Source organism: Pygocentrus nattereri, chromosome 14 (assembly GCF_015220715.1).
Source record: "Pygocentrus nattereri isolate fPygNat1 chromosome 14, fPygNat1.pri, whole genome shotgun sequence".
NCBI classification, from domain to species: domain Eukaryota; kingdom Metazoa; phylum Chordata; class Actinopteri; order Characiformes; family Serrasalmidae; genus Pygocentrus; species Pygocentrus nattereri.
Window position 1 is genome coordinate 20544697 of NC_051224.1, and position 11644 is coordinate 20556340.

At 38.7% G+C, this 11644-nt stretch overlaps 1 protein-coding gene across 3 annotated transcripts; it reads left to right on the top strand.

Annotated features, from left to right (window-relative positions):
* The first annotated feature begins 217 nt into the window (after positions 1 to 217).
* On the top strand, positions 218 to 11325 carry si:dkey-16l2.17 (serine protease 33). Of its 3 annotated transcripts, XM_017697367.2 has the most exons (7): positions 218 to 490; positions 3038 to 3085; positions 5841 to 5873; positions 5967 to 6132; positions 6906 to 7177; positions 8878 to 9044; positions 10842 to 11325. In XM_017697367.2, exons 2-7 carry the CDS (start codon positions 3040 to 3042, stop codon positions 11091 to 11093), a joined length of 936 nt encoding a protein of 311 aa, XP_017552856.1. In that variant the 5' UTR covers positions 218 to 490; positions 3038 to 3039; the 3' UTR covers positions 11094 to 11325. The 3 variants fall into 3 exon arrangements, with proteins under 3 accessions (XP_017552856.1, XP_017552855.1, XP_037400568.1); XM_017697366.2 differs by having other exon boundaries at positions 5841 to 6132; XM_037544671.1 differs by lacking the exons at positions 218 to 490; positions 3038 to 3085 and having other exon boundaries at positions 5812 to 6132.
* The last annotated feature ends 319 nt before the right edge of the window (positions 11326 to 11644 follow it).

Consider the following 11644-nt stretch of genomic DNA (forward strand, 5'->3'; position numbering starts at 1 on the left):
CTTTAACAAAGCAGTGGGTTTACATCTCTTATTCTGCCGCTGCCACAAATTCACTAATGTAGAGGTGCAATTACTCAGATCTGAGCAAACGAAGGTCATGTGGGAAGATATTGTTCATCTTATGTATATAAAACGTACCTATTATCATGATTAAGTTAATTATAAAGCGCTTTTTAACCCTGTGTGAAAACTCTGCCATGGCTGCAGAACGCTGGGGCCTTCGGGAGCACCGGTGTGTGACGTCGCACTAGTTCATTGGCTGCTGTAGCCAGGTAAACCTCGCCCCTCCCACCGCTGTGCCTGCAGGAGCCTCCAGACCTGCAGCATCTCCGAGCAGCACAAAGCACAAAGAGAGCGAAGAATGCCGGACATTTCTGACCACAAACCACAAGCACGGCGGACACTGTGCTCAGATTCCCCACAACAGTCAGAGGATAAAGGCGAATGAACGATCAGCGTTTGGGTCTGTTCTGTTTCTGACCTTCTCCTGGTAAGAAAAGCGTGTTTGTTCTGTGTTTAGGGTCAGAGAGCTGGAAGTGCTGGAAGTGAAGTTAGTTGGGAGCTTTGTGAGGACTCTTCTTCTGTCCTGCCTGTCTGACCTCACTGACCACACACAGCTCACTGCAACAGCTCAGAGTGAGACACGCTAGCAACAGCAACCTGCCATACTTACACAGCTTTGTAGTGTTGTATACTATAATAACGTAAACACTGTGAAAGCTGTTCATTTAAAGATGATTTACTCAGTGTTCACTATCTGCTACCTCCATTTTTTTAATTGATTAATTTGTATATACAGCTGTACACAAAGATTTTAATAATACACCAAGTCATATTGCATTTTAAAGTCAAATGGCCTGTGATATATGTATGTATATGTGTTTGTGGAAAACCTTGTATCTCCAATGGTAACTTTACAGGAAAAAAGCTACTTTACTTTTAATGTAAGTCAATGGAACCAGACTCATTTTGAGCTGTTTCTTTTGGTCCAATCATCATGAAGTTTAAACACAGTGTAAATGATGTGATGTAATCATCAAATGATGTGATGTAATCACACACACACATGTATATATATATATGTGTGTGTGTGTGTGTGTGTGTGTGTGTATCTGCAACCAAATTGCAAACCAATGTTAGTATAACTATAACTGCGTATTATTAGTAATGCATGCTAATATACAGTTATACATAAGGTTGTGATGTAACAGAACACAGAACAAGTATTGGGAATTCATTCAGAATACAGAAATTAAGTATCTGTATTGTCTAGGTTAGTTAGGCAGAATTCAGAATACAGTTACTTTCTAGAAGAATACTTTTAGAAAACCTACTTATACATTTAGAAATATATACTGCCTTTAAAAAAACTCCACAGAAGAACTCCATTTAGAGCCTTTTTACAAACACTGAAGTTCCTGCTAAAGCCTGAGTGGACTGATAAACCAAACTGACGAGGCAGTTACTAATCTGAGCATTACTCAACTCTGAAGTGAGGGATGATGGAATTGAACAGTCTACTCAGTAGTGAACACGTTCACCAGTGATGAGCTTACTATTGCTGCTGTACTGGACTCGTGCAGGTGTTTTATGGCAAGTTGTCTTTTTAACTAAAATCACAGCTACACACTTTATAGTCAAGTTTGCAAGGTTCTGTTATTGGGACAGCGTAAATTTTTTTGCTTCACAGAACCAAAATAGTGTTGAATTTTTAATGAAACATATTGACAGAAGAATTACACATAAGAACTTCCAACCAGTAAAAGAGAGGAACAGCGTGAATAAAATTAGAGTTTTTGCCATCTGCTCTACTGAGATATATTCTAAACATATTTTAAATATATTACTTTTTACATATTGTATTGGAATACATTACTGAATACATTTGGTATAATTGTTTTTTTAAAATGTTCTGCCCAACTCTTGTTATACAAGTTAGATATGGGCTCAGTCCCATTTCTTCTTTTTACCCCTACCCCTTGTTTTCGAGTGTCACCCTAACCCCTTGGAACTGAGTTACAAGGGGTGGTGGTTGAAATCTTGCCCTACAAAGTGGGACAACCCTCAAAGGCAGAGGAGGGTAAAGTTCAGCTCCTCACTGTTGGGCTTTAGTTACATTTAGGGCATCATATGCCTTCAAAGAGGTGGGACAATTATTTATTATCGGCCACTGCTAATTCATTGGTGATATGAAGCTGAAATCAGATATTCACCAGCTTCTAGTTCAGATTTTCCCACTCCACCTTAAATGGCGCAGCAGTTACGTTCTGGCTCTTCAGGCTTCACTATTTAAGGTGGAACTGGAAAGTTAGCTAGCTAGCTACCAAGACATTAGCATGCTATTAGTGATTTTTATGCTTGTTATGAAGAAAAGAACCATAATACATAGAAACAACATTAAACTACATAATATAATACAGTGATTATCGTAATTTTTAATGGAGAAAATTCTCACATTTGTAGCCTTCTTTAGTCTCTTGTTCAGCCATCTTTCCCATTTTCCTTTTTTTTTCTCATAACACTCTGTTTGGAGTTAGTCTCTGAAAAAGATCTGTCAGGAGGGTCATGTAACCCTAACATCTCAACGAGAATCAGGACACCCTACCCCTAGACATAAACGCACAAAAGGGCTAAGTGTTAGGGGCGAGGGGTGAAACTGGATTGGGTCTTGATGTCTCAATGTTTGTGGCTGATGTTATTCAGACTTCCATTGCTAAACTATATTTTCTTGCTGTCAGGCCAAAACTTTGTACCTCTATTTTTATTGTTTTTCATTTTTTGCCATAGTTTGAAAAAGGCAGCTGCCCTTTGTTTTGCCTCAAAATGTCATGATGAACAGACCAACAGAAATGGTCCAAAATTACCTAGAAAAAATATGCCTCCATTTACTTCTAGTGAAAGTTAAGAACATTGAACTTCATTCTCTGAAGTTCCTTTTTGGAGATACGAGGTTTTGTTCAATTTACAGATGTGGTCATTGACACAGCTGTTTCTATTCAAATCTTTTTTAAAACTGGGTTAATGGCTTTGCCCACAGAGATGGTGCCTTCTGGGATGCAGGTGTTCTTTGCGTTGGTTGCCACAGGTGAGTCAGCTTTACTGCATCAGCTATTCAGCCCAGTGTTTACTGAGGAGCTCTACAGTCGGCTTCGTCGTTGTGTGATGTGCATTAGAAAAGGATTGTTTTCATGTTGGTGGTCATCTTTGTGGTCTAGTCAGTGAATACCCAGAGAAATCAACTAAATCTCACTGTTAGTCCTGTACTGTATGTGGAAAAGACTATGAAGTGATTTAGATCCGGTCCATATAGAACCATTTTGAAAAGGGTTCTATATAACACCTTTATTGTTACAAGCGTGTTAGCGTTCACAGCATAACAACTGAAGAACTCTTTTTGGTGGAATATAGTGCCATTTCCAAAAAGGTTTGAAAAACCATCTACAGTACATTCTTCATAAGTCTGAAGAACCCTTTGATGATGCAAAGAACCCTGTAATCGTGCAAGGTTGTCCTTTGAGCGTTCATTGTTCTGTCTATAACCCATGTGTCAAACTCAAGGCCCGCAGGCCAAGTTAGCCCCGTGTCACAACCCTATTCGGCCTTTGAAATTATTTAAATTTTCTGTTATTATCAGCCTGTTTCACCCTACACTGCACTATAGTCCCCACCATGCACTGCAACATAATGTGCATTCTAACCACCTTTCTCTAACAACAATGTACAGGGCGGCGGTTACTCGACAAGAAAAGATGCCTGGTGTCTAGTTCAAGAAAAAAACTAGTTTAAACAAACTACTTAAAACAATTTATTTTTATTTAGAATTATTTTTGAATAAGTATTCAGCGCCTATTTTGCTGTTGCAGTTTTGGCATATTTTGAATAAACAAGGACCCATTTGGGTCAGGAATGTTAAGAAAAAATGAAATAATCACAAAGCCAGCCCACAGATTTGTTAGGATTTTTAATATGGCTCTTTTAGTGGTTGAGTTTGACCGGAGAACTCGCAGAGAGGTGAATCACCAATCTGCAATGTCTTCCGGGTTTCTCAACCACTAGAGGGCGCTCCAGAGTGAGTCCAAAATGAATGGGTTGATATGGAGCATTTGAGCAAAATCATAGTTTATAAATGCTTCAACATTTTTAGTGTAAAATAATTCATTAATTTCCTGAACAGAGCATATCATAAAACATTTTAACACCGCTGTTATATTTTAAGAGCTTTTAAACTCGAGTTATAGGAGTTTAAAACGGCGCCTCATGCGTGTGCATGATGTCAGTGAACGCGAACAGCCAATGAGCTGCTCCGCTCGCCAATCAATCATCACGCTCTAGCAGTAATGTTTACTGTAGAACAAAGGAAATATATAGATAAGATTTGTTTTTTTAGAGAAATATATCCGTCTACTTTCTAAAATTAAAGAAACGTTCTGAGCGAGTGATTTTTTTTATGATCAGTATTTTATTGAACATTTTATAATTAGCACAATTTACAAAGCCTCAGAATAAACAGTAGTAAATATCACAAAGTGAGGAGCAGGGAAAAGAAAGTTACAGTATGCTATTATTATTATTATAATATCAAAGATCTGAGCGAGTGATTAGAAACTGTTCGCTTGTAGCCGTTGAGCTCTAATTACTCCCATTCATTGAGGAATCCCTCATGTCCGCCCTCTGCTGTTTAGGAGTCCTGCTTTTGATATAATGGGGGGAATAGGAAGTGGCCAGGCTTTGGTTTGACACCCGTGCTCTACCGTATTATTTTATTGATCCCAAGCAACCATGGACCGCTGAAAAAGGACAAAAGCATTCAGTTGCCCATGGCATGTGTACTGCAGTTATTACTTGAACGTTTTTTGGATAATAAAGTAATAAGCCATGAGAGGCAATGGGTTACTGTGATTTTAGCATGGGGGAAGGGTGTTTTTTGGCACGACACAAAGCAGAATAAAACTCCCTTCCCTGTGATAAAATCACAGTAACTTACCGCCTCGGGTGGCTTATTGCTTTTATGAAATGGTGACCAAAAATATATTAAAATAAAATAAAATAATATTAATTATTTAAGATTTTATTAATAATAACATAAACAAGTATTCTGTCAAGAAATGTAGTTCCTGTAGAGCGCGGTATTGTTGCTAAGCAACCATTAACCGCTGAATGAGGAGAAGAACCTTCGGTTGCCAATCACTGAACTGCAGACATTTGATGATTTTTAATTTTTTCCCCATATAACAGTGAACATATGATAATACATCTTCTTACAAAAATGATAACAGGACATTACAGTCATAATTAATATTTTAGTACTTTTACTCTCGGTACTTAAGTACATTTGAAGGCAAATACTTCTGTACTTTTACTCAAGTGGAGGTCTAAAGGGAGGAACTTCTTTATTTATTTATTTATTTATTTATTTATTTTACCTTGGGCATCTCTACTTTAACTCGAGTACCTGGTTTGTGTACTTCGTCCACCACTGCTAACAACAGAAGGGTTTTTCATGCTGAGGCGTAGTAATACAGTGTTCAGTTGCTGTGAGGCGGTCATTGACATGGTACAGTATATCGTGGATTTGATGCCATTGAACACGACTCAGCCAATCAGATTTTAGGACAGAAACTATCCGTTTTATAATAATTAACATATCGTGATAAAGCACTATTTATTGCATAAGACTTCACTCATCAGTAGCATTTGCTCACCAAAATCCTGATCAGAATAACATTTGGAATTTATGCTGTAAAAGCTGCTGTGTTTGCAGCACTCATGTGTGCGCTCATGGCTGTAATATGCTCTGGTTCTGATGTTTACTACTCACGCTCACTCTCTCCAACACTCAGCTGTGGCCCTCATGCAGACATGCGATGCGCAAGGTAATTACACAGCACCTTTATTTGCCTCCTTTATGTGTTTCTTCCTCTTTGATATCTGCGTCCATGTGTTCACTGCTGACCTCCTTGCTCTAGTTTGCGGAAGGCCTCCTCTGGGGAATCGCATTGTAGGAGGCACCGAGGCTCGAGATGGATCGTGGCCATGGCAGGTGGACATTCAGCTGGGAGCGAGCGGTCATGTGTGTGGAGGATCTCTCATTTCCAGAGACTGGGTTCTTTCTGCCGCTCACTGTTTTCCTAAGTAAGCTGTGGAACACAATAAGCAGTGATTTCACTCAACATGCCTCATAAAATCTCTGTTACGCACGACTACTTATTAAGGCATGGGAACGAGAGAGTTTAGTGGTGGCCACGACTCAGTAAGGTCTGGGAACAAGACCCTAATGTGTGGCAATGACTTAGTAAGGCAGGAGAACGAGATCCTACTTCAAGGCCATGACATAGTAAGGCATGGGAACAAGATAATTAAGTCGTAGACGTGACTTAGTAAGGTTTAGGAACAAGATCCTAATCCATGGCCTTGACTAAGGCATGGGAATGAGATCATTAGGTTGTGGCCACAACTTAGTAAGGTGTGGGAACAAGATAATTAAGTTGTGGCCATGACTTATTAAGGCATGGGAATGAGATCCTAATGTGTGGCCACAACTTAGTAAGGTGTAAGAATGAGATAATGAAGCCTTGACCACAGCTTTCTAAGGCATGGTCTCATTCCCATGCTTGTGTTGTGGCCACTGCTTAATCATCTGGTTCATACAGTACATCACCAGCAGGGCTAAATAAAGGTATGTTCATCAAAACATTAATTTGGGCGTTCACACTGCACGGCAGCAAGGTGGAGCTTCAACAGAATGCTTTCTAATAAAGTGGCCACTATAGTCATATATAGTATATATAATGTGCGGAAAATGTGACCCGTGTTCATTTTCAGTTTGTATTTTATGGTTTCATTTGAGCCAAGCTGAGCTAACAGAGACTGACCAGTCAGTACCTCACTGTATGTTCTCTCTTCAGGCCTTCTGATGTGTCCTCATATCGTCTCTACATGGGTCGCTATCAGCTCAACGGCTATAACCAGTTTGAGATATCCAGCAGCGTGAGCAGAGTCGTGGTGCCGGACGGTTACTCCACGCCACAGGAGGGCCGAGACGTAGCTCTGGTCCAGCTGAGGACACCAGTCTCCTGGACAGACAGAATCCAGCCCGTGTGTCTGCCGGACTCTGACCTGCAGTTCTACAGCGGAACTCTGTGCTACGTCACTGGCTGGGGGGATGTACAGGAGGGAGGTGAGCACAGGGGATAAAGCATGTTCCAGGTGCACATTTGAATCTGATGAAGGGTAATACTGATACTTATACAGTCATATGCAAAAATCGTGTTGCCCCCTTTTCAGAACTAATTACACTTTACCTTTGTTAGAAAACAAACATCAAAATCTCTATGCAAACACTGGCTACCTATGCTTTAATGTGAGGCTTTGTTCTTCAGAAGAAAGCTTCACTATTGGACTTGTCAGTACTGCAGAGCTGACTGAGCGAAAACAGCAGAGTTCACTGCGGTTAAAGAGCCTGAGGGCAGTGGCTGACCATCAGCAGGAACTCTGCTGTTTACTCAAGTGGGTAAAAACAATGGGGTCATTTTGCCTGAGCCAATGACTCGAGTTAGCAAGGACAAAGAGGTTAGCAGGAGGGCAGGACTGAGTGGAGATCACGGGTGGTAAGTTGAGAACATAAATAGAGTGTAAGCAGAGGGGTGCAGGCCACAGTGCCACCCAGGTGTTTACACTGTGGACAGTCTACACAGAGTAACAGCAAACTGCAAAAGTACACAAGGTACACAAATAAGAGGTTTCCTGTCAGCAAACTTCACACTGCAGCTACAAGGCTAATATTTATTAAGAAAAATGTGGGTCATTTTCCATTTCGAGTGGGAATTAAATAATCCCAATATGTCCATCAACATCTCCTGTTATCATATATGCAGAAATGAGCTTAATTCCCAACATATTTTACAGTCACTGGTGTTGTATGAATGTAGTGTAACACCAGTAACGGTGACTCCAGTGACATTCTGGTTAAAACTCAGGATTTTGTAAATTGGCTGACTCATTGGCGATCAGGTGACCTTGTGTATTTAAAATCAGTAATAAAAATGATTTATGACAATACTTTAATATATTTTAATTAACCACCCATTAAAGCTTGTGATGCCAGTGACACATAGAACTTATGAGCTGCCTGATAAACAAAATAATTAATAAATTAATGAAATAATGTGAGCGAGTCTTTAGATCTTCAGATGCTTTTTTCTCTGATGAGCTGACAATACTGTTAAAATATAAAATAAGAGTCCTGATAACACAAAGTGACCAAAATCTCTTTGATAAATTCATTTTTTAATAAAATACATATTTTTCTAAATGTAGTATAACATTATATAAAAAGTGAAAATGAATCTCTTTTATACAAATTCCTAAATTAAACCTCTTCCAAATATTTTTTTACATTAAAAATGGTTCCTCTGGTGTGGAAAATGAGTCTGTTTTAGACGCAGAGCGACTACGAAACAGAGTTTAAAAAAGAAAACTCAGAGAATCATAAGGGAAAAGTGTTATTTAATCTTACATCAACTGTGTAAATGTACATAATATCAAAATCTTTTGGCGCTGTGCCTAAAATGTTATGCATCTTTTTAAGCCCTGCAGCCTTTGTGACCTGGTGTCCCGCTGCAAATGGAGAATGACCCAAAAACTTAGACTCCACCAATTAACGTCATGCAACTGAACACCTGAATCATCGCACATGAGATGTTCAGTAATGTCTCATAGACCTGAATGTGTTTTTGTTGACAATGTATGACACACTGTTATCTATAAAAACACCATCACTTTACTCTGAATCATAGAATCCAACCTTAGGTGTGCCAAGTCTAATCCTAGTACTGTGTTAGTTCTCTAAGCACTGCTACTCTTTTCTCTCCTCCACAGTCCCCCTCTCTGGTATCGGGACGCTGCGAGAAGTTGAAGTACCCATTATTGACCAAGCGTCCTGCAACAACATGTACAGTCTCCAGTCGTCCAACTCGGACAGAGTGGATATCCTCTCAGATATGATCTGTGCCGGATACAAAGAGGGAGGCAAAGACTCATGCCAGGTATGAGCTTGTCTCAGATATGCTCACACTTCTAAATATCTCCATATCAGCGTGCCCAGTTTCTTCCAGTGGCGCATTTTATGAGCAGTCGGGGTCGAACATCTGACATATGGTCACGTGTCTCTATAATGAACAGATGTGCACCACCTTTCAAAAGACTGGAAACATTGATTTCAGTAATATAAAACCAGATTTGATGCAGATAAATGTATAAAATGGTTCTAATATGCTCATCCTGTAGAGGTTTCTCAGGTTTTAGATGATCAGTAGAACGCTAAGATGTAAACAGATTAAGATTAAGCTACCCTTATAAATCCCACAACGGGAAAATTTCACCTCTGCAATCTAACCCATCCATGCAGTGAAACACCACACACACACTAGTGAATACACACTAGGGGCAGTGAGCACACTTGCCCAGAGTGGTGGGCAGCCCTATCTGCAGCGCCCCAGGAGCAGTTCGGGGTTAGGTGTCTTGCTCAGATCTATTCCTGGAGAAAAATTCTCCTCCTCTGTTTCTGACGGAAGTATGTCAAACTTTGACTTAGGATCTCAAAATAATCACTTATTTCATCAAAATATTGAAAGTATATCATGATAATGACTGCTTACATGAAATTATGACTTATTGAAGAATGTATTTTGATAACGATTTTGGGACGAAAAATCATTGCTTAATTGACATTGTAAGTCAATATTTTGAGAAAACGAGTCATTTTCTCAACATATTGAGAAAAAATCCAGAATAAAAAAAACAAGCAACTATTTAGAGATACTATTTTGATATATTGTGAAAATAGGTCATTGATGGAGATAAAAATATTTTATGAAAATAATTCCTATTTCAACATTCAAGTCTATATTCTGAGAAAAAAGATAAGTCAAAATATTGACACATTACAGAAGACATGAAGAAAATAATCATAGACTTTCCCTCTATCTGGCAGGAACGGGCTTCCATAGAGATTAAATCTCAGTTTGTATAACTTGACGTTTGTATATTGTATTATGCCATGTATTATTTATCATTTAAAAACTTCTTTGTCACAGAATTCTTGAAATATTGAATAAAGCATGTAAAAATACCTTTTGGTGAATAATTTGTAATATTTGAGTCTAAAGCTAATCATTGTATATAAAATAAAATAAAAAAACATTGAATGTAGTTCCTAAGTTTTGAATAGTACAGTAGATACATGTCATACATATGTGAATAACATATACATTTTTCTGGTCACTTGCCTATACGTCCATGGATATACTTTTTAATGATACAAATACAGGTGAATACTATATTCTTCTAATGCCTAACAATATTAACATTGACATAAACATTGTCTTAGTGCATGCCTGCATTATATTTTGTGATAATTTAGTGATTTGAGCTTTTTTTGAGCATTTTACATATAAATATATTTATTAGAAACAAAACATAAAATTCAGAGCACGTACACATGTGTGTTTGGGATGACTGAGAATGTGATAAACAGAAATTGCAAACCAACTTTGAAGACTGAACTTTGAAGGTTTGGGAAAATATCCCTGCAGATTTCTTAAAACAACTGGTCACCTGAGAAGGAGGCAAATTATATAGTAAAGGTGTATTACATACAAACTTAACACTGAAAATATTTGTTATATTAAGTTGCTGATGCTTCTGTGTAATTTTCTGTTGAATATAAGTTTTCTGCATCTTCTTACCACAGAAAAAGCACTTGAATATAATGGCTTGAAAGAAAAATTGAAAATAATGGTTTCTTATATAGTCATATAATGCGTAAACTCATTTTCTTTCAGGGCGACTCTGGAGGACCCCTTGTTTGTCTCGTAGGTAATGGGACATGGATTCAGGCTGGGATTGTGAGTTTTGGATTGGGATGCGCCCAACAAAACAGACCCGGAGTTTACGCCAAAGTGTCAAGTTTTGCTGGCCTGATCCGTTCAACAGTGCCAGATGCCCAGCTGATGGGTCAGGCCCATATCTGCGGGGCTGAAGGCCTTCTGGTGCTCAGTCTCAGTCTAGGGGTAGTACTCCTGGGGACACTGTGAACTTAAGTGGACGTACACACGGGCATAGTTTTGGTGCCAGTACACAATATGGAGGTCCTTGTCGATCCCAATACATACCAAAGCCTGAAAGCTCGTATAAATAGGAGCTAAAAGTTGTCAGTCAATCAGTTAATCAGTCAATCAATGGCAGCTAGCATTATCTATGTATCTGTCTCTTCTTCATTGTGACTATTTCAGCTTGGCTCATATAAATCAAACCATCCTTTGTGATCCCCTATTGAATCGTAGAAGTGTTAGGGCCAGTGGAGGTTTTTCAGAAGCACACCCCAAATGGAGTGTTATGAGGTAAAAAAACAAAAACACCCAGACGGCTGCAAAAACGACCAAAGACACGCACAAATGTGAACATTTTCTCCATTTAAAAATGACATAAACATTATATTATCTTAGTTTACTATCGTTTCAATGTATTTTGGTCCTTTTCTTCATAACAAGCCTAAAAAATCGCTAATTGTATACTAATATCTTGGTAGCTAGCTAGCTAAATATACCGTTCCATCTTAAATAGTCCAGCGGCACTGATGCCTGTA